Source organism: Herpailurus yagouaroundi, unplaced genomic scaffold (assembly GCF_014898765.1).
Source record: "Herpailurus yagouaroundi ecotype Mexico unplaced genomic scaffold, PumYag 159, whole genome shotgun sequence".
Lineage (NCBI taxonomy): Eukaryota > Metazoa > Chordata > Mammalia > Carnivora > Felidae > Herpailurus > Herpailurus yagouaroundi.
Genome location: NW_024412400.1, coordinates 10649874 through 10673230, shown reverse-complemented (window position 1 = coordinate 10673230; position 23357 = coordinate 10649874). Strand labels below are relative to the sequence as shown.

General features: G+C 42.1%; 1 protein-coding gene across 1 annotated transcript; it reads right to left on the bottom strand.

Moving 5' to 3' along the window:
• Positions 1 to 302: 302 nt before the first annotated feature.
• On the bottom strand, positions 303 to 22817 carry CMTM6 (CKLF like MARVEL transmembrane domain containing 6). Its single transcript, XM_040479977.1, has 4 exons — positions 22595 to 22817; positions 10630 to 10806; positions 5595 to 5693; positions 303 to 2569 (listed from the first exon to the last, which is right to left on the bottom strand). The coding sequence occupies exons 1-4, from the start codon at positions 22730 to 22732 to the stop codon at positions 2435 to 2437; spliced, it is 549 nt and encodes a 182-aa protein (XP_040335911.1). The 5' UTR covers positions 22733 to 22817; the 3' UTR covers positions 303 to 2434.
• Positions 22818 to 23357: the final 540 nt, after the last annotated feature.

Here is a 23357-nt window from a genome sequence, read left to right as displayed (position 1 = left end):
ACAACTACAAAGGTGTAGACAATAAAATGGATTTATTTAAAAAGAAAACTACAAAATTTGACATTGAGAGAGATAAAAAGAAAAGAAAAAAGACCCACAGGATTTAAATTGATAAATACAAAAGCGATTGGCTATAAACAATGTAAAAATACATTTCCCAGTCCCCAAGCAGAACATAATTTAAGTATGGCAGTTATAAAATTCTTACATTGTATGCATTTTCTCTTAAAATCTTCAAGAACCATTTTAAACAGTTTATTTGTATAAAATATAACAAATCTAACATGGCTGTTAATAAAAAATTATGTGACATTTCAGTTTATTGAGTTTGCCCTTTTTCGGACATCAAAGGGGTTTTGGTCCCAAGTTTTCCTTGAACTTTTTTTATTCACCACGTGGTCTTTTTACTGGAATTCCTTCTACAATAGAAGAGGGGGGCCAATCAGTCATGGGTCCCATAGAGAACAGGATGAAGAAAAGTTCCAGAGGGACCCAAAATACCAGCAAATACATTATCTTTCTGCAAAGGGAAGGTTAAGTGGCAGCTAAGAGGCCCACTTCTGCACCAATAAAAGAGACACAAGCCAAGCCTCAGAGCGAGCAGCACTGCGGCTCGATGCCGACGTGCTGTACGGAGGCGGCCAGCTGGGACACGTCCCATCAAACTCAACGAAGCCCGTGCGCGCGCGGGGACCCTGAGGTAGCCCGGATGGTTTGCTGTGAAAGCCCAGCTGGGTCTGGATGATATTTAAAATGACAGTGTACAGTCAGGGGTGAAATTCCAGAACTTGCTGACCATACGCTACTTATCTTCGAACCATTCTTCATTCTTGGGCCCAGGACCCAAGCTATTTCTCCTCTCGTGGATGGTACGCCCAATAAAGACAGCATCCGTGATCGGGTTCATTATCCCCTAGGCGGGTAGTGGTGACAGCACCACGGGCACTAGCATCCAAACTTGGGAACAAATGGATACAGTCCTGAGTCATCAAGAGAGGCCGTGCTGCTGAACTCTGACCACCGCACCTGCCACATCCACACACACAAATGAGAAATTTCAAATGGATAGGGTCATTAAATGGTCTCACTGGGAACACGATTCCACTCCTTCAGAAGGAACACCCGGTCCACCTAGCCCCGGAGACTTCCAACGAAGTCCTGAAGTACCTGACACGTGGGCTTATTGCCTTCACACCAGAGTCCTGAGTCAAAATTCTAAGAGGAGGACAAGAAAGATCTACTCTGTGAACCCCTTGCTCAGAAAGGACCAAGTGCCCTGGCCGGCTGGCTCTAAGACAGCCTGCCAGCAAGAGGCCATTCTTGCAAACGATCAGAACGAGTCTGAAGCGGAATGGCCGGGCTGCCCCTTACACCATCCTCAGGGTTAGCCTGGGCAGGATTTGCTAGATACTTCCTTAAGAAGGTCTCCCCCAAAGAGAAGTCAGAGTAATCCCCGACGTGGGAACAAGAAACCTAAAGATCCCGCTGCATACTCTGTGCAGTTAAAAGGGCCCCAAAGTTTGGATTACCTAAAGACAACCGCCATCGGCCAGAGACTCCTCTCTGTCAGATGATGAAACAGTGTATGGACCATGTGGATAAAGAGAAAAGGGAGAATCTCAAATAGATGAAAAATCAAAAGCTGGGGTTTTGAAAAGAGGGTAGGCTTCAAAGAAAACGCTGAACAGACTGATACAGCTGTATGAACTTCGGTAGGAAGAGCCATATATCAACAGGGGAATGGACCAATTCCTAGCTCCCAGTATGAACTTATCTCTTCAGACAGTGGTAAGCAGTTGAAGCCTATTTTTAATAATCACTGTATTGTTCAAGAAGTGTATCTTTTTTTATCTTTGGTCCTTAGCCATGAGAGTTTCTTCCATTTTTCTGTGTGTTATATTATATAAAAAATCTTTTTTTTTTCGCTTATCAACAACAAAGTGCAGTATAAACATAGGGTTTCTGATATTGTTTCTTTTCTACATATAAAATAACAACACCTCCCATACAGTTTCTATTATGCTAGAAAAGGTCTCAGAAAGAGTTAATAATAATTATCCTAAAACGTTACAATATAATTTTAAGGCTGAGTGAGATACAGTAAAGCCTGGGTATTTCAATGACAGAATAAAAGATCATCAGTTGAGCTATGTGATTTAAAGAAACAACTGTCCTCCGAAACAGAAACAAAACCATTTCATTTGACAGAAGTTTTAACTGTTATTTAAATACATTTTTTTTTTGAAACAAAAAGTTCTCTGGCCTAATTTGTGGTGACTGACACAGAGTCCAATATTGACAAAAGTGCCTTCCTGCCCTTCCCCTTGTTCCCCCAAAGAAGTGGTTTAACCATTACATAAATTCTACAAGAGTTTGTGCCAGGGCTCAGGCATTACGCAGCTGATACCTTATGCAACACCTATTCCCTAGGTCCTTAAGCATTAAGTGGTTCAGTGGCCTCTGTCCTCCTGGTAGCCTCAGGTTTTCTCATCTGGGACTCCTGTCGTTTCTCCCAGACCATACTGGCAAAGTCAAACAGGAACATAAAACTTGCTAGGAATCCAAACACCTGGGGAGAAGAAAGGGCGAAGGTTGTATGATGAGTTTTGGAATGTAATCTCACATTTCCTACTGGGCTCTGAAAGCGTTTTATACAAGCAACACGATTCATCAATTTTATCTTATACACGTTATTCTCAACCCCTGGTAATAAAAGACTTTTTAAGGTCATCAGAAAACTAAAAGTTACAAAAAAAAAATCTAGAATAATGGCTACTAGTTGAAGTTCTACAAAAGAGAGATGTCCAGCCTTATGTGTGCATGTGGGATGTGGGGTGCCAAACCTGTGACACTAAGGTTAATAGATGAAAAACAAAACCGTAGAAAATGATACAAAACACAGGATTATTGGCAATGGTTAGACTGACTCACAGGTAAGATAAGAGAAATACGTGAGTAGGGAGTGAGTGAAAATGGCACAAAGTGATCACTATCAAAACAGAAATTCTATTTCGAAGATACTTTTAGGTTAAATTACCTAAAAAATATTTTCCAGTTACTTGTCACACTGTCATGACACAGCAACATGACACCACGACCTACTTCCTCTTCCTTAAATCACTTCCTCATTGCACTCCTCTAACATACGATCAAGCATTCTGAGAATTCTGTTAAGAAGAAATCTTCTTCACTAGCAAGACCCTTAAAGAAATGGGGGCCAAAGAACGGCTCTGTAAAGAGAGAAAACTGGTGTATGTGATGGCTAAAGTCCCTTCTACCTCTAGCACCCCATCTCCATGATTTTTTATTATCGCTTTTTTTTTTTTTTAGTTTTAAGTTTTCCAGTTAGTTAACATACAGTGTAATGTCAGTTTCAGGTCTATAGTTATTCAACAGTTCCATACATCACCCGGTGCTCATCTCGACAAGTGCTCTCCTTAATCCTCATCACCTATTTACCCCTCTGGTAACCATCAGTTTGTTCTTTTTTTTAAATTATTTTAATGTTTATTTATTTATTTTGGGGGGGAGAGAGAGAGAGAGAGAGAGAGAGAGAGCGAGCGCGCGCGCCAGGAAAGGGCAGAGAGAGGAAGAGAGAATTCCAAGCAGGCTCCGCCCTGTCAGCACACAGCCCTATGCTCAATCTCATGAACTGTGAGATCATGGCCTGAGCTGAAATTAAGTCAGACATTTAACTGACTGAGCCTCGCAGGTGCCCCCAGCAGTTTGTTCTTGATTTTTAATATTTTGTTGTAGTTCCAATCTCTTGACTTTTCACACCCAACCCCTCAAGAATATGCATCCTGCCTCATTTCACTATAAAGCAAACTGAACTCCAAATTCATCAATTTACCCAAATAGTCCCAATATATCCAACCTAAATTGAATTATCAATCCCACATCTCTAAAGCCAAGTCGCTTCTCCCCTCTGGAGTCTTCATTTTGGCTTGATGGCATCTATCCCCTTACTGGGCAAACATATTACACACTTTAAGGACAGATCAGATGTCACTGTGTCTGTGAAGCCATCCCTGACCCCCTCGAGAGCCCCAGTTCATGCAGGGCCCTCTATGCGGTAGCATCCAGACAAATGATATTCCCGATCTTTTGCTCACATACTTTTCAATTTTTTCTTCTTTTTTTAACGGACTCCCTTACTAATTTAAGTCTGTAAATTTTTTTCATAATAAGTTGCAAAAGGTAATGTCCAGCATATTACAGTGAGGTTTTTTTAATTTTTATTTTTATTATAAATACTGAGTTTTTAAATACCAGTCACTCTTAAACTCTTAAATATAGCCAATGAAATCTAAATACTGTAATAGTCTAACACATCACCTAATTATACAACTAAGCTTTGTTTTAACAACCTGGAATTTTATGCCATGCTTTTTTCCCCCTCTTCAACTCAACTTTCCTCAATTCTATTTCACTTCCTCTAAGGATTTTATAGCAATGAACTTCTATACCTTAAAACATTTCACTGATCACCCTATCATACTCCTCTGCAATACAAATATGTATATAAACTGAAATTAACCATAAGGGTCATTAAAACTTAGATCTTTCTCTTCATGTACCGATTGGTTCATGTATTTATGATTATGGTTCAGGCATAAGTATTACTTGTTGCTAGAATGAGTCGAGGTTCAGCACTGATTTAATTTCGGTTTTGTTTTGACATGTGTGCTAACAAATTGCTCACATGAACAGGTAGATATAACCATGCAAGTCCCTGAACTCCCTTTAAGTTTTCTATAATTGAGAGTAGTTTTAATGATCTATTAGCTGACAACTCAATTAATTATAACTTCAAATTTGTTATGAACAAAGTATTAATTGGAATCCAGCTGACTTGCAAGAGGATTTGTTATTGTCATTTGTCTGTGTTCACAAATCCACGACATGGCCCTTGATTTGTAATTCTGAAATCCAAAAAGCTACAAAAACTCAAACGTTTTCATGATTTACTTGGCTCAAAAGTGACACCAGGCAAAACTACTTACAGTCTTTATCCCCTTTACTGTGAGTATTCATGGTTCAGAAATATTAACATGTTGGATTACAGGGTCTGCCCCAGGCCCTCTGCAGCACTGCCTTTGTAAAATCCAGAATATTCTGAATTTAAAAAAAAAAAAAAAAAATCTGGTCCTCCAAGGATTTCAGATAAAAACATTTCCTTATCGATCTCATCTATCAGGCTGAACCTTTCGATCATTTCTCCTGTGTATTCTCTACACCTAGTGTGGCTATTTTACACCTGCCATGTATGCGTGTTTTTGCTGCACTGCAAAGTAGAAAAGAAGATACGGAAGTCAGATAACAAAGTCAGTTCTACCCCTTCCATTAGCAGGAACACATTCATATGTGGAGTGGTTAGGTTTTTATTAACAAAACTTGGCCAAATTCTAAACACAGGTTCTAGGTTGCTATATCATATTTATTTGCGCTTAGGTCCTCCGTTCAAAATTACACTGAAAAATAAGTTAAAAGATGAACAATGCTCCCCTATTGTATAACCTTTTAGTACTTTCCAAGCTCCATATTTCTAAGGAAACAAAAATAAGCAAGGGTTCAAAATACAAGGTACTCACAGTGGCAGCTGTCTCAGCTGGGGTCCTGTCATGTGTGGAAACGAAAATGATGGATGCCAACAAAAACACACATCCTGTGCCCAAAGTAATATAGAAATCCTACACACGTGCACAAAGAATACAGTAGGGTTAGGTTCATAGAAACAAATGTTTTTGGCTTTTACTTTTAAAAAACTTTGGTGACACAGCTTTTTCATGCAACCCAAATTTACATGCTTCAGCTTCTAACTTTTCCATAAGCTTGGCATTCATTAATTACCCTGTAAAGGAATGCTATCCATACTTTGGATGGGGCGTATTCAGAGCACATCACAAGATAATCTTTCAATAAAAGCAGTTCCCCAAAAGGCCATGCGTGTGTATGTGTGTGTCGTTTTCTCTAGGACATATTAAAATTTCCAAAGCCATTTATTACATGCCATCTTACTTCCAGCAAAAACAAAAACAGAAACAAACAAAAAAAGAAAAACCAGACACAAAAAAATTTTTCTTCCCTTTCAAAGTATAGATGGTCCCTGACTTACAATGGTTCCGCTTATGATTTTTAACTCTGGTGCCAAAACACTATGCATTCAGTAGGAACTGTACTTCCAGCTGTGGGTGTGGGTCCTCTCTCAGGCTGGCGCTGCGCGGGATGACCCTCCATCATGCTGCTGGGCTGTGGCAGCGGCTCTCGGTCAGCCCCCGATCACGAGCGTAAACTACCGGTACTCTGACAGCCCTTCTGCATCCACACAGCCCTTCCGTTTGTCACTTCGGGACAGTATTCAATGACATGAGTCAACACGTTATTATCAAACAGGCTTTGTGGGAGATGACTGTGCCCAACTGCAGGCTAAAGTAAGTGTTGTGAGCACACTAAGCTATGATGTTCAGGGGGCTAAGTGTATTAAATGCACTTTCGACTTAACGGTATTTTCAACTTACGATGAGTTTTATCGGGATGTAACCCCGTCATAAGTTAAGGAAGATCAGGATTCTATGCTAGGATGGCCTCTCTGAGAGTACTTCAGTGCTTTGAAAGCACTCTAGAAAAGAGAGAATCAGATGAACCACCCGTCATTAACCAAATAAAATTATGCCAATAGTATGTTTTTAGACACGTAAATTTTCTGGAATAACGTATTGTTTTCAATCATTCCAAGTAAGTAACCCAAAATGGGCTTGTATGATGAGCTTATCTGCTCTATAGAGGCTTCCATATCTCATCATAATGTAGCTCACGACACGAAGTTCTCCATAGGTTCCCAAGGGCTCTCTGGCATTATCTGGTAAGACTCCCTGTCAGATGCCAACTGCAAACAGCACTTGACATGCACACTTGATTCAGAGGAGAAACCGGTAAAATGACAGCCATTGCTCAGGGTTTTAAGTCTGATACTTTCAGAGTTTCCTGAGATGCATCTCCAGTAAACCTAATATCGACAAAACTACCCAACACAGAATTCCCAGACTGTCCGCTGTTCACGTAACATTTACAAAAAAATTTAAGAGATTTTCTTTTTGCTTCTGAAAGAGGTGTTTTTCGGGGCGCCTGGGTGGCGCAGTCAGTTAAGCGTCTGACTTCAGCCAGGTCACGATCTCGCAGTCCTTGAGTTCGAGCCCCGCGTCAGGCTCTGGGCTGATGGCTCAGAGCCTGGAGCCTGTTTCCGATTCTGTGTCTCCCTCTCTCTCTGCCCCTCCCCCATTCATGCTCTGTCTCTCTCTGTCCCAAAAATAAATAAACGTTGGAAAAAAAAAAAAAAGAGGTGTTTTTCTATAATACTTTTGTTTTTCCTATTCCTTTGAATGTTATTTCAAATCGGCGACACACAAATATAAAACTCCATTTACTAATATTTGGATTTCATTCAAGGAGGTATTAAACAGGACAACCATTTTGAGACAGAATAATTTACTGTTCGATAAATATGGGCTCTGGAACCAGACCACCTGAGTTCAAATCCCAGTTACACTACTTCCTGCTGTATAACTTTGAATTTGTTACTTAATTACCTGTGTGCCTTAGTTTCTCCATCTGCAAAATGGGAATAAGAACAGTATCCTCTTCATAAGTGATTCTAAAGATTTGATAATCTGTGGAAAATGCTTAGACCGCCAGTATCAGGCACACAGTAAGTGTCCCACAACTTTTGGCTACTATTACTCTTGACAGAATGTGAGCCACAATAGCACGGAATAGAAACGATTCTCCCTTCAAAAAGCTTATTGGTCCTCCCTAGACACTACCACCATCACCACCCCATCACACACTCAAAACAGAAAACCTCTGACATTAAAAAAGTATTTGAGTCTGTTAACAGGTCAGGAGTAAAAGTGATTTTTAAACCTTTCAAACAAACATGGAATCCTTACAGTGTTAGGTGAAAAGTACAACATATATGACTGTAACTCTTAATCATCATCTATGAATAGACACGAAACACCCAAAAGAAATAAAATATTTACAGTTTTTTGTAAAATATCTACAAAGGCTGTTTTAGGATGAAATGACTGATTTATTCCTTGCCCTACCCCCCAGCATTTTAAGATCAGCACTTACTCTAAAATAACTTAAATGCTCAAGATGTCATAAATGTTTTACATCTTGTTTAGTTATAGACAATTAAACTGGAAAATACTGTAATATTGTTTCTTGTCAAAAAGATAAAGGTTCTTAAACACTACAGATGCAGCACTAAAGTTTAAACATTTCTAAAAATATTCGTACGGACAGTGATACTGTTTTGCTGTGGAGAGAGTAAAAACTGAAAAAAATCACTTCAATCTTAAATGTTTACAATATAAATTCATACACTGGAACTAAAAATCAATCAGCTCAGACACAAGTTAACTTTTCACTTGCCCCCAAATCTTACCACATACCTGTCTGCAGAAAGGAAGGACTTAGAGATTACAAATATGATTACCAAAAGCTCGAAGATATTCTCTGTATCCTCATCTTAATATGCATATTCCATACAATAAATAGGCTCTATTACTGTCATCATTATACAGAGATCTAGATAATGGGGGGCTGATATCGGCCATGACAGAATCTAAAGTTGGCTAGGGCACTGGTTCCAACAGGATTCAGTGGTGGCCACAGAACGGAATCCAGAGTGTGGAGGGTTTTTCTGGGTTCCAATCTCGGTTTATTTTTACCCTAGCTGTGTAACTTTGGACAAGTTACATAACCACCCTGAATCTAAGTTTCCTCAATGGAAAAATGGAGCATTACAATATGAGGATTCTAAGTCACAGTATATAAAGTATCTGACACGAGTCTGTGCTGACAGCAGCTGTTACCAAGGAAGGTAATGGAACGGTCATATACTGGCCACACCAAGATCCGCATGTATGTGCTCATCAAAGACTTGATGGATGGGATTCACACTCTACCTGTTTTGTTTTGTTTTTTTCAAAGTTACTTTTTTAACTATTGTGGTATCAATTTTTTGTTTAATTTTTAACCTTAAAATAATTCTTTTAAAAGAAGGTAACAGATCTTACAGCACAAAATGATAAAGGGTAGTACAAAAGGGTGTACAGATAAAAATAAGTATCTTAGGTGTATACTAATATATGACCCAATGTTTACTTCTCATTAATTGAAAACAATAACAGAATTTTACTGATTTGTATTTACCTTGTTACACCGTTTTGTTTTGTTTTTTTTTAAAAGTAATCTCTACCCTCAGTGTAGGGCCTGAACCCACAAACTCGAGATCAAGAGTCACACACTCTACTGACTGAGCCAGCCAGATGCCCCTATCCCTTATTCTTAATAGTTAAAAATTTACCCTAAGTTTTATTTTTTCCCTCAGAGATGTGAATTCTTACATATGTCGACCCTGACATTTACAATTCTTCACAAACCACTACTGTTTTACTCCAATACTACTGAAGAAGTAAAATGCTCAATTCTTCCTTCCTTCCTTAAGTGCAGTCAGTGTGTGAATCATCTCATGTGTCATCTCACAAATCCACACTATACTCAAATAAAAACATGCGTTAGCAGACCAAGTTTAGAAAGTTATGTATCACTGATTTTGTGAAAATAAAATTTTCAATGTGCACTTTCAGTAAAAGGGAAATTTCCGAACAATGAATTCAACAAATGCCTCCTTAATCCACTTATGGATAAATTTCTTTGTAATAAAAATCAAAACCACAGGTAGGATTATGTGGTGTCACATTTTAAAACATTTTTTTACTACTATTTTTTTTTGAGAGCGTGCACACACACATGGCGGGAGAGGGCCCAGGAGACAGAGCCAGAGAATCCCAAGCAGGCTCCGTGCTCAGTATGGAGCCTGACGTGGGGCTCGACCTTGTGACCTTGAGATCACGACCTGAGCTGAAATCAAGGGTCGGATGCTTAACTGACTGAGCCTCCCAGGCACCCCTGTGTGGTGTTTCATTTTAAAAGTTCCAGAAATACGTCACATTAGTTCATCACTCTCTCTAGCATCCAGCATAATGCCTGGCACAGGACAGGTACACAATGAAAAACTGTAGAGCCCACGAGCGACACCCTGAAATGTGAGAAATCAAAAGTGACAAAAATCCTAGTTTTTAAAAATACCTAGGGGCGCCTGGGTGGCGCAGTCGGTTCAGCGTCCGACTTCAGCCAGGTCACGATCTCGCGGTCCGTGAGTTCGAGCCCCGCGTCAGGCTCTGGGCTGATGGCTCGGAGCCTGGAGCCTGTTTCCGATTCTGTGTCTCCTTCTCTCTCTGCCCCTCCCCCGTTCATGCTCTGTCTCGCTCTGTCCCCCCCCCAAAAAAAAAAAAAAAAAAACCTAACGGGAGTTAGGGGAAACCACCCATAACTGTAAACTCCTGGCCGTGTCCGTCCTCCTTCTCATCCCATTTTCCCCGTCTCCCCCACCATCTGGCAGGGAAAATGGAGTTGCCGAAGGGCAGAACTGGAACAATGGATAGTGTCTTCTCCTGCTCCTGAGTGTTGCAAGCATCCCTAGTTTGAACAATAAAACAGCACAGGACTCCAAACAGCTATGTTCTTCATAGAGGGATGACAGGTCTTCATGCTTACCGATGACTTGACTTTGACAGCATCGACTCTGTCATAAACTGGAGTGCAGTACACAATCAGAATGAGGAGACTCAGGAGAAAGGCACTGCAGCTCACAAATTCAAAAAAGTAAAGTCCTCCACACAAAGTGCATTGTGACACGACTTCCTCGCAGACGAAGGCCAGCAGAGACAGCAACTACAAAAGAAACAGAACATTTCACTTAAGTGTTTTCCAGAGAAGCCTACAGTATTCAGAAAACATATTGGTCCACGCAACTATCTGTGAAGTGGAGACCAGGGCAAACACGATTACTAAATGCAGCTGATCCACACAGAACTTACAGTCCGGTTGCCTTGAAGGGAATCCAAGTACGCAAATAATTAACTACCAAGTGCTAAAGGCCAGAATGGGCAAAACACAGCGTGTTGCTATAAAAGCACACAGGAGAGGCCCTCCACTTGGGGGGGTCAGGAGAGGGTTCCCGAAGGACAGGAGGGTCAGCTTCGGGGGTAAAAGACAGGGAAAGAAGCTCGAGGCACAGAAGCAGTCCACAGAAAGACCTGGAGGTACAAGAGCTTGGTACCCCTCCCACCCCAATGCATACATATATCCCCCCGCCCCACTGAACCATGCAGTAAGTTGAGTCCGCATGGTTCAACTATCCAGCGTGAAGGAAGGGGACCGCAGGAAAAAAATGATTAAACCAGACCAGGGAGGTAAGCAGAGGCTAGATCTAAATGTCCTCTCTTATTATTAAAAATCGGATTTTAAGGATTTTCATGCAAATGGGCAGCACAATCAGGTCTATGCTTTTAGTAGTTCTTGCTGGCTACAACATGGAGAAGGGACTGGGGAAAGGGCAGATCCTGGGATGGACATCCAGTTGGGAAGGTGATGTAGGAAATCAGGGCAAGACAGTGACCAGGTAGCAGTAATGGAGAACAGTCTGAAATCATTGCAAGACGCAGTAGAAGCCCTTATCAGGACACATTTAAACAGAGTAGGAAAGGGGCACCTGGGTGGCTCAGTTGGTTAAGCATCCATCTTGGGCTCAGGTCATGATCTCACGGTTTGTGGGTTCGAGCCCCGCTGTCAGGCTCTGTGCTGACAGCTCAGAGCCCGGAGCCTGCTTCAGATTCTGTGTCTCCCTCTCTCACTACCCCTCCCCCACTCATACTCTGTCTTTCTCTCTGTCTCAAAAACAAATAAACATTAAAAATAAATAAGTAAATGGGGTGCCTGGGTGGGCTCAGTTGGCTGAGTGCCCGACTTCAGCTCAGGTCATGATCTCACAGCTTGTGGGTTCGAGCCCTGCGTCAGGCTCTGTGCTGACAGCTCGGGGCCTGGAGCCTGCTTCGGATTCTGTGTCTCCCTCTCTCTCTGCCCCTCCCCAACTCGCACTCTGTCTCTGTCTCTCAAAGATGGATAAACATTTAAAAAAACTTTAAAAAATAATAACTAAATAAACAGACAAATAAATAGAGTAGGAAATAACATACTTGAACGCTTTAACTTAAAACGAAAAAGCACATTTATTCACCAATCTTTTGAAATTGGGCTTTTCTTGGAGTTTGAGCCTACTGACTGCAACTCCACATCATGTTTTCTGCACTCATCACTTCCTTCATCTGTAACTACCACTTCCAGACCAATGTTAGTTGAAGTGGAGCAAGGCCTTGGACACCTGAGAAGCAGGGTGCAGAATCCTTCTAGATTTGGACAAGTTTTACTAGCCTTCTACAACAGGCGTCTCGCTCTAACTTAATTCCACAACAAATACTTTAGTAATTTATTTTTCGGACTTGCCAAAGCATACAATTTCGTTTTCACAGGAAACAATTCCTTTCCACACTCAATTTTAGTCTGTGTGATATTTAGTTAAACGTCTGACGATAGAAAGCGTAATTAGCAGTATTGCGAATAACACAAGTCAACTGATGGCAGAGGCGAGAGTGTTCAAGAGGGCCTGAAGTCATATGCTCACTGGAATGTAAATTTAAAAAATTAATTAATTAGTTTAAAAAAAAAAAGCGTGCAAGAGGGGCCTCAAGCGTGCTCAAGAGTGCCAGACAGGGGCGTGGGTCAGAATGCTGTGCCCTAAACGGACAATGGTTCACTCTGGTGAACTCGGCAACTCAACATTACATGAAAGCACCCCCACTGTCGTATGCACACACGATACTGATGCACTGGGGCCTCACTGCAGAAAGAAGAGTCGGGTCTTTTTGGTTTTTCTTCTTTTTTTTAAGAGGCAAGGGTGCTGGGGAGAGAATCCATTCAGTTTTAAATATCCTGGGTATGAGGGGTTTGTGAGAGAGTGAAGGAAGGTATCTAGGAGGCAAAAGGGTACGCAGGTCTACAGCCCAGCGGAGAGGTCGCAGGTGGAGACGAAGACGTGGGCATCAGCCAGTGAGATCCCCCAGAAGGAGGAAAGCTAGCTTAGTGCAGAACTCTGAGCAACCCCACGATTTAAGGGATAGACAGAGGCGGAGACACCAGCAAAGGACAATCAGGAACAGCATTCCAAGCGGGTAGTAGAACAAGAAAAAAGGATTTCTACCAAGAGAAAGTAATCAAGAATAATGAATGCTACTTAGAGGTCAGGTAAGAACGACACTGAAACACTTACATCATACGGGGCTACAGGCGGCTGCTGGTGACATCAGCAAGCCCATGGCAGTGTGGTCAGGCAGGGAGGCTAAGATTACAGCACTGCACAGTGAGAAGTGAAAGGAGGACAAAGCGGTGAGATAGAGCCAGCACAGTCACAAGCTGTACTTTGGAAAGACTGGCCAGACAGGGGAGTAGTGGACAAGGTCAAAGGGATGGGAATTTCAAGATGGGAGAGAACTGAGCATGCTTAAAAAGGCAGAAACCTGTAAGATGGGTGGGTCTCAAGACGAGGAAGAGAAGAAGCTCTCTACAGGCAGGATTTGGGGCTCAGGTTTGGGGCTAACTCTCCTCTAGAAACAGAAAGAAGAGAAAGAAGAGAGGTTCACTTGGGCAGGTTTGTGTTGGGCAGGGTTGTGTGGGTTGTGTGGGTTTTGTGAAAGCTAGGGGAGTTTCCTTTGAGCGTTAAGACCATCAAGATGGTGACCTAAACCAAAGCCTATCGGGAAATGTCATTTTGCCCCTCAGGCCAGAAGCAACCAGATATATTAATGGCAGCAAGAGTGCTACCAAAAGCAGCAGATACACGTCACTGCATAGTATAAAAATGCTAACCTACAACATACTGTCATCAAGAAGAAGTCAATGGCACAGCCACTCTGGAAAACAGCTGACCAGTCTCTTAAAAACTAAACAGGCGACTGCCATATGACCCAGCAACTGCATTCCTACCTTCTCCAGCAGAAATGAAAACTCACGCTTAGGCAAAAAACAATACATGGATGTTCATAACAGTTTTATTCATAATAGTTCTGGAAACCAGAAACCATCCAGATGTCCTTCCACCATGAAGGAAACTGTGGTACACCCATCACATGGAATACTGCTGAGTAATAAAAAGGAACAAACTTCACATACACAACAAGTTAGATCATCTGCCAATTATGCAAAGTGGAAAAAATTCCAAAACTCAAGGGTTACCTACTACATGGTTCCACTTACATAGCCTTCTTCAAATAACAAATTACAAAGCTGGAGAGCTCATTAGTGGTGGCCAGGGGAGAGGGGAAAGGTGTGACCGTAAAGGGGTGGCATGAGGGAACCCTATGGTGATAGGACGGTTTCTGGAACAGTTGTGGTAGCGACTCTAGGAAGCTACACATGTGATAAAACTGCAGAGAAATGTACACACACACACACACACACACACACACACACACACAGAGTACAGAGGCCCTCCCTGTACATTTTGCTTCACAAGTTCCTGTGAATCTATAATTATTTCAAAAGAAAAAGTTAAAAAGGAAAAGGTCAAACCTACATTGGTATGAAGGCCTCTAAGGGATTTCTCCCCTCCAATGAAATTCTGAAAAGAATCTATGTAAGGATAAACACAGATCTTACTGCTAGGATTTCCTACAAGTTAGTGAGTCATAAAATAGTCCAGCATATCCCAAACAACTTCATTCAGAGAGAGGTCAGGTAAGGCACTCCCAATCATTGCACCCGGGATACAAAGTGACACAGCAAGACGAATCCCAGAAAGCCATTGTGTAAAGGCACTTCCCCAATCTCCTGAAATTATAATTACAGGATGAGTTTGTACATGACTCCAGTATAATAAAATACTAAATGTCTAATATTCCATTTGCTTTATTCTTGCCTCTATGTTAAATCTTACCCAACTTTTCGCAGTTTCTCTATGAGAAATTTGCAAAATATACCTCAGGTGTACACAAGTCAATTAACTGTGAGAAGATCTCAGCCTAAAACTCTAACTGGGGTCTGAGAAGAGTTGATCGTGAGCCATTCTTATTACAATAAATTAGATTATCAGGAACACTCCCATCTGTGTAGCCTATAGGACAGTAAAATCTTTTCTAGAGACATACAGACTGCTTGTCTATTCTTTGCAAGACACTGGCAGGATCTAGCTCAGGTAGCAGCAATCAGTGTCTTCATTACAAGTCCTGCTCCAAACTTATTTTTTTTTTAATTTTTTTTTAAATGTTTATTTATTTTTGAGATAGAGCGCGAGTCGGGGAGGGGCAGAGAGAGAGAGTGAGATACAGAATCTGAAACAGGCTCTAGGCTCTGAGCTGTCAGCACAGAGCCCGATGAGGGGCTCGAACCCATGAACCGTGAGACCGTGACCTGAGCTGAAGTCGGAAGCCCAACCGACTGAGCCACCCAGGTGCCCCAATCCTGTTCCAAACTTATTAACAGGAGTCATTCTCACTGACCTTAAGCCTCAGATGGGTATTAAAAGGCAGATTCTGCACGGACACCCTGAGAGACTAAAGGGGTACAATACCAAGTTTGGGCATTTACTAGTTCCTACTCCCAGTTAAAGGCCAAGAGATCGGCACTACAAACTATATTCAGTATGAAGTTTACTCCTGACTCCCCATCTCTGTCCGATGCCCCTAACCTTCCTATATATAATCTCCGACAGCACTATACGGTACCTTTATGTTATACACCGGAAACTGATACATGTCAATTATATCTCAATTTTAAAAAACTTTTTCAAAAAGTGTATTTGAATATTATTGATCCAACACTGTAGTATGTACAGGAACACAAGGACAGAGCAGCAAGATCAGTGCATAAGAAAACAATACACCTCATAACTGAACATCCATTATCTGTAAATTCGGGAAATCTCAGGAGAATGCTTGGATCCACCTAATAGTGGCAAGAGAAGGGTAAGTGGAAAAGTGAGACTCAAAGCAGGGCCAAGAGACACATACGATCTAGACAGAGGACATTCCAGGTGGGGGACAGAAAAGAACAGATTCATGAAGGCAAGAATTTGCATGGTAAGCCCCGCAGAAATAATAGGACAACTGACCTAACTGGGTGGGGAGTGATGATAAAAACGTTTAAGGAGCCAGGTGTTAGGTTATGTGATGATCTGGCCAGGGAGTATGGATTCTGGATGAAAGCAACAGGGACTGCCCGCCTGGTTTAGCTGGTTACAAGACAGGAGGCGCAGAGGACTGGGTGGGGCGTGAAAGAGTATCACAGTTCAGGAGTAGGAAGGAAAAGAGAAACTAGTACCTGACAAACAAGTCACAGGAGGTATAACATTTCTTAGGAAAACTCCTTAATAAGCAAGTAAACAGGGGCAGCTGGGTGGCTCAGTGGGTTAAGCATTATTTAACTCTTGATTTCAGCTCACATCATGATCTCATGAACCTTACGTCCGGCTCTGTGCTGACAGTGCAGAGCCTGCTTGGGATTCTCCCTCTCTCCTTCTCTCTGCCCTTCCTGCCTCTGCTTGCAAACGCACACTCTCTCTCTCTCTCTCTCTCAAAATAAGTGAACAAACTTAAAAAAAAAAACAACAAAAAACTATAGGGGCACCTGGGTGGCTTAGTTGGGTTAAGCGGCCGACTCTCGATTTTGGCTCAGGTCATGATCTCGCGGTTCCTGAGGTCAAGCTCCGCATCCAGTTCTGCGCTGACAGCCTGTTTGGGATTCTTTTTCTCCCCCTCTCTCTGCCCCTCTTCCAACCTCACACACATGTACTCTCTCTCTCAAAATAAATAAATAAATAAACATTAAAAAAAATATACATATATATATAACTTAAACAAAAAAGCAAGTAAACATACTCCAAATCATTAATCAAAGTGAAGGGGGTGGTAGTAAAGTGGTGCTTACTTTATTTTAATCGTATTTTCTAATTTATGTATATTTTTCGGTAAACAAACACTTTGTAAAAAAAAAAAATTTTTAATGTGAAAGTTAAGAGAAGTAATAATTTCAAGAAATGTGTAGTCCCCAGCATTAAATACCAAAGTGGTTAGGGATAAGAAAAGAGGTAAGGTCACTGAACTGGGTAAGGAAAGAATGATGAATGTTAAAAGTAAGTTGAAAGGGGCGCCTGGATGGCTCAGTCGGTTGAGCGTCCAACTTAGGCTCAAGTCATGATCTCGCGGTTTGTGAGTTTGGGCCCCGCGTCGGGCTCTGTGCTGACAGCTCAGAGCCTGGAGCCTGCTTCGGATTCTGTGTCTCCCTCTCTCTCTGCCTCTCCCCTGCTCATGCTCTGTCTCTCTCTGTCTCAAAAATAAATTTAAAAAATTTAAAAAAAAAAGTAAGTTGAAATGCTCAATTATTATTTTCTGGTAAAGTTTTACTCTCAGTAACATGAAGACCTCACATTAAATATTGCTTAACGAATACTAAGTACTTAACAACAGTATGCCCAGTGCCGCTTCTTCTAATAACATAAAATTTTCCCAAATAGAACTATGGGCATTGTCAAGCTTTTGGAGCTGGGAGCCTCTTGGAGGGCACAGTCTCCTACCCTTGTGTCTACAGGTGATGGAATGAATCTCGGACAGGCCTGGTCCCACGCTGGCCAGGCACAGCCAAAAAATCAAGACCCCACATTAAATATTGCTTAACGTCCCCACCCCCCCACCCCCCCCCCCCCCCGCAGCCGCATAAAAACTGCTTATTAGGTTCATTTGACAACTATGTATATCTGTGTAGGCTTCCCCCTATAAGACTGGATTTTCGAAGTTACAATCAGAGTTCTGTGCATTTCCCCTTTTGCTGTTAAATGTTACATTAAAACCAACGTGCTAGGGTCAACACATTTGGGAAATCTTAGTGACTAAGGCATGGCTTACTCACAGTTCTGGTGATTTAAACATTCAAATAATGACTACCCTGTGTCTCTCTCCGTTTCAGTTTCACTACCCTTTCTGAAACTTCAGTCTTCCTTAAAATTAACAGTCGTTATTAAACACTAAGTCTCTACCATTTGTCTTTAACAATCTACAACTAAAGCATTTCTCATAAAAAGAACTTAAAAAAAATTTTTTTTTGGAGAGAGAGAGAGAAAGAGCATGAGTAGGGGAGGGGAGCAGAGGGAGAGAGAAACAATCTCAGGCAGGTTCCATGCTCATCATGGAACCCGATTGGGGGGGGCTTGATCTCATGACCCTGGGATCACGACCTGAGCCAAAACCAAGAATCAGACGCCCAACGGGCTGAGCCACCCACGCGCCCTAAAGAGAACGTTTTAATGTTCGCCATTCATTATAAGGCTCCAACTACAAAATTATATTAATTCGTGAATTAATGACCGTGCTACTAAAAACCTGTAGTCAGGGGCACCTGGGTGGCTCAGTCGGTTGAGCGTCCGACTTCGGCTCAGGTCATGATCTCGTGGTCCGTGAGTTCGAGCCCCGCGTCGGGCTCTGTGCTGACAGCTCGGAGCCTGGAGCCTGTTTCGCATTCTGTGTCTCCCTCTCTCTGGCCCTCACCTGTTCATGCTCTGTCTCTCTCTGTCTCAAAAATAAAATAAACGTTAAAAAAAAAACAACAACCTGTAGTCATATGTAAGATCCAAGTAAACAAATCTGTCAGCCTGAAGTTCGGCTAAGCCTCCCTTGCCTTAGGCAAATATTGACTCTCACAAAGGTTCAAAGATATAATTTGCTGACATTATGGATCTTCCTCAAGGTAAAAATATAGCATTTCAATTTAGTACAGATCAATTTTCACATTTAATGGTGAAAAGGACACCATTATAAGATAAACTGCTTCTAGGTGATTTGGTTCTTGGGACCTACAGAGTCTAACTTCATTTTATAATTTGATAAATTTAAATCACTGGTGAATTCTAAAGCAAACCACTTGCTTGAAGAGTCATTATAATCACAGTACTGTGCAGCCATCAGGACATTCAACTGGTACCATGCACACAGTGCCAGCTTGTTGCAGAGAGAATATTGCACAGATTTAGATCACTGCACCAGCTTACTAGCAAGGAATCAGGTGGCCAGTGGCAATGTTCCCCTTAAGACAAAAACAAACTCCCTCAAAAATAACAACTCCCCCCCTCCCACACACACACTAGCAGAAGGACCAATCTAAGGATAAAATACACTGATAAATAAACTGCATAAATTTAGGACTGCAATGACTCCTTACACTGCATTCCCAGCTGAGTCTTTATTTCTTCTTTAGCTCAGGAAGGGCAGTTGGTAGGTAAGGGATGCTTATATTCTGGACAAGCCTTTGACAAAATAAAAGTTTTAAAGGAATGGTAGTAGACACAGCTATGTAATTCCAAAAGTATCTAACTCAAGAGCTAGTCATGCTCTTTCATCTTTGACCTCTCCTTCCGTTTGTAGGCTCCCCTTGTACCCCTTTGGCGTTCAGCTCTGTACCAGCACCCCCCAGAGCCGGAGATTTGTAAAAATCTAACACAGTGAAAAGAACCTCGGAGGAAAGCTAATTCAGTCTCCTTTAACTCTAGGAATGTCCTAAGTAGGCAGAGTCTGATTTTTAAGTTTTAGAGTAAGATTCCTTTCTCTTTTGGGGTTTTCAGAATCTGGTAAGATTTGGGGGTCTGGAATAACATACACAAACACAGAAATGCACCACATTTTGGATAAAATGTCACATGACTTCCAGTTCCCTTGTTAAAGTACCTCCTCTCCCAATTATGGGGTTCTCCATTACAGTAGTTTCTTTATTGGAGCTCTGCAAAGCTACTTAATTAAAAAAAAAAAAAAAAGTTATCTAGGGGCACCTGGGTGGCTCAGTCAGTTAAGTGCCTGACTCCTGATTTCAGCTCAGGTCATGATCTTGTGGTTCATGAGATTGAGCCCCGAGTCGGGCTCTGCATTGACAGTGCAGGGCCTACTTGGGATTCTCTCGCTCTCTTTCCCCGGCTTCTGTGCTCTCTCTCAAAATAAATAAATAAACTTTAAAAAAATAATAAAATAAATAAAAAGTTATCTAAAGTAAAACAACCTAAAGGCAGAATGTGGCTTTTAAGAATGTACTTCTACTTTAGCAAAGAAAACTTTGCCTGTTGCCCAAGCTGGATGACAGTTTTATTTCATGTATAACTTCCTTGGCACTTTCTGCATAACTCCTACAATATACTGTTGTGAAAAGATTAAGGACATTATTGAAACAAAGCAGGAACTAAAAGACAACAATCAAAATGGAAAGCAATAATGAAATATTTTTTAAAATCTGTTTTAAAGAAAGCATTCTTGGGGCACCTGGGTGGCTCAGTCGGTTGAGCATCTGACTTAAGCTCAGGTCATGATCTCGTGGTTCGTGAGTTCGAGCCCTGCATCAGGGTCGCTGCTGTCAGCACAGAGCCCACTTCAGATCCTCTGTCCCCCTCTCTCTCTGCCCCTCCCAGCTCACACACTCACTCTCAAAAACAAATAAACATTTTTTAAAAAAGAGAAAGTATTCTTATAACATTACAAGTTCCCCATAAAGAAATAAATGCATACCTCATTTTACTGCACTTTGCTTTACTGCACTTTTCAAATTGAAGGTTTGTGACAACAAGGAGTCAAGCAAGTCTATTGGTACCATTTCTCCAACAGCATTTGCTCACTTCAGGTCTCTGTGTCACACTGTGGTAATTCTTGCAATATTTCAGACATTTTCATTATTATTATATTTGCTATGGTGATCAGTGAACTCACTGAAAGCTCAGATAATGGTTAGAATTTTTTGGCGATAAAATATTTTACATTAAGGTATGCATATTTTTTAGACAACGCTATTGAACACTTCATTGACTACAGTATAGTGTAAGCATAACTTTTATATGCACTGGAAAACAAAAAAATTCATTAGACTCGATATTCTCTTTATTGCGGCAGTGTGGAACCCAACCCACCGTACCTGAGATATGCCTGTAAATGGGTTTCAAAAAGAGACATTAGTTTTTATTCTTTCCCTCTTCTCCGTATGGTATGATGGAGAACAAGCAGGAATAGTCTACCAACTTTTGCGAGGCAAATTCGTCTGCTCCTCTTCTCCACAACCCAGTCAAAAGTCTATCACCAAAATTTCTGGTTGTATTCTTTTCCGGGGGTATGGAATACAGTTTATTAAAGTATAAATAAGGTAATGAGAAATTTTACTGCAGCTTTGCCATTTCTGATTAAACAGGAAAAAAACAGAACAGAAAATAGGAGATTTAAGAGGCAGGACACCAATACTGATGATGTCCTTAGAGCAGCAAGAATATTTCAGATGAATACGAATTCTTTTCTGTTCTACAGAGTTCTACTATTTATGTAGAAACATTTTCAGCTCTACTGCAGAGGAACACAGCTGATATCTAAAAGTCCTGTTCGAACTGACAAAAGAACAGAAAGAAGCACTTCTGGGCAGAAGGAACAGCTGATAACAAAGGAACAATGGCTGGAGGGAACCCCTGATGCCTGGAAAGAACTGAAAGGTTTCCAGTGTGAACCACCCAAAGTGAAGCTGGAAAGAGAGAGAGCCAGACCCTCTTGGGTTCCACAGGCCACACTGTCACCTGCCTCCAAGTGATTTCCAAACTATTCCCAGATGTGACCGTTTTGATAAGTAGTGCCGGTTTTCTGACAGCTATTTTTCTCTTTAATAAAAATAGGCCATCTGAGTTCCAAGAAAGTTAAGTTCTGGCTATCGGAATTCTAAGAACTTAAGTTCTTCCTAAGGAAACCAACTGGCTATTTTTACTTGAGATGATTAAACAAAACCAACTTACAAACGTTCTAGGCAGTCTGATTTTTCCTCTTCCGGAAAATGGTCACCTTGGTTAAAACAGAACTTGGGATGTCAGCATGTGTGTAATGTGAATTAAAATTCAAAGGTGTTTTGACATTTTCACTACTAGGTGAAGGCGCGTTTACTGCCTAAAGTAAACGGAAACTCAATAAATTGAGGGAGAGGTATGTCATGCCCTACTTTTGCCACCTGCACACAAATACAAGCTGTCCCTTTCACTTTGTACTTCGTACACACATATCGCTCCTTCAGAAGTAATTCTTTTCCAGCCAATATAAGACATCTGGGAGACAATTTACTGAATACACACATCTCAATACCGTGAGGAGTAACGGAAGACTTTGTTCAACAAATTAAACTGCCCCATGGGCTCGTACCAGGAAAACCGCAAGAACCAGAGAAAGATAAACACAAAGCACGTCGTAGTCTAAATACAGGCATTTTGGACGATACTGCAGAGTAACAGCTGGGAGAGGAGACGAAGGTCGTAACAGATGATGGAGTGTCAGAAGTCTGAGCGGCTGACTTGGGTTTTCCGACGCATTTCCTGGACCCGCGTAACACGCTCCGGGGCCCTAGGTCGTCCTCGGGGACCCAGCCGGGGAGACCCTGGGGCTGAGAGGCAGCCCGGCGGCAGGAGGTAACGCCCCCCTTTCCAGCAGACAGAGAAGGAACTGGGGGTGTGGAAACCGCCGCTTCCTGAACAACCAGGTCGAGGAGAAGCAGCTCGGCAGCCTCCCAAGCCCGGAGGCCGGCGGCCCCGGGGCCAGACCCCCTCTGCCCCGGCCAGGCTCGCCCACCCCGGCCGCGGACTTACCAGCTGCAAGACTTTGAACAGGCGCCGATGCAACCGAAGCCGGCCTAGAGAGAAGTAGGCGGCCAGGCCGCTCCGGCCGCCCCTGGCAGGGCCCGGGTTCTCCTCAGTGGTGGGGCCGTACACCGCTCCATTCTCCATCGCCCAGGAACGCGGAGGCCGCACAGGTGGCGCCGCGAACTACACCGACTCCAGAAGGACCACCGGCCGGGCCGTCACTTCCTGGGCCTCCGCCCCCGCTTCCGCCCCACCCCGCCCCGCCCCGCCCCCGCTCTAGCCCCGCCCCCGCCGCCCTAGGCCTTATCCATTTATCAAACTTCGTAAAGATCTGGAGACTTTTCTTGCAAAGAGAACGGTTTGTCCTAAGGACCGAGTAAAGGAGGAGAGGAGATAAAGCTGGAGATGTAGGCAGAGGCCGCATAATGTAGAGGCCTTGCGGAGCAAGGAAAGCAATTAGGTTTCATTTTAAGCGGAAAGGATTGTCTGAAAGGACTTTCAGGATTGCTCCCTCCTGCATCTCTCTGAATTCCTTTTAGGCTTACTTGTCAAAATCACTGAGATTACTTGTCTCTTCCTTGTTCACCAGCTCCAACAGTCATATATTTTAATTTTGTGTAAATTTAAGGAAACTCATCAAGGAATGTAATTATATTTTAGCAACTGAAGTTGATTGAGTTACACGTCACGCACACATATTTTCTCCTCAACAATATAATGTAGGTACTACCATTACTTTCACTTTACAGACCAGCAAACTGAGGCCAAG

Coding starts and splice junctions, on each gene's coding strand:
- CMTM6 (XM_040479977.1), bottom strand. CDS start 22,732: ATGGAGAATGGAGCGGTGTACGGCCCCACCACTGAGGAGAACCCGGGC. Junction 10,807..22,594: donor TGTTCAAAGTCTTGCAGCTG/GTAAGTCCGCGG, acceptor TTTCTTTTGTAG/TTGCTGTCTCTGCTGGCCTT. Junction 2,570..5,594: donor CAGCTGAGACAGCTGCCACT/GTGAGTACCTTG, acceptor TCTTCTCCCCAG/GTGTTTGGATTCCTAGCAAG.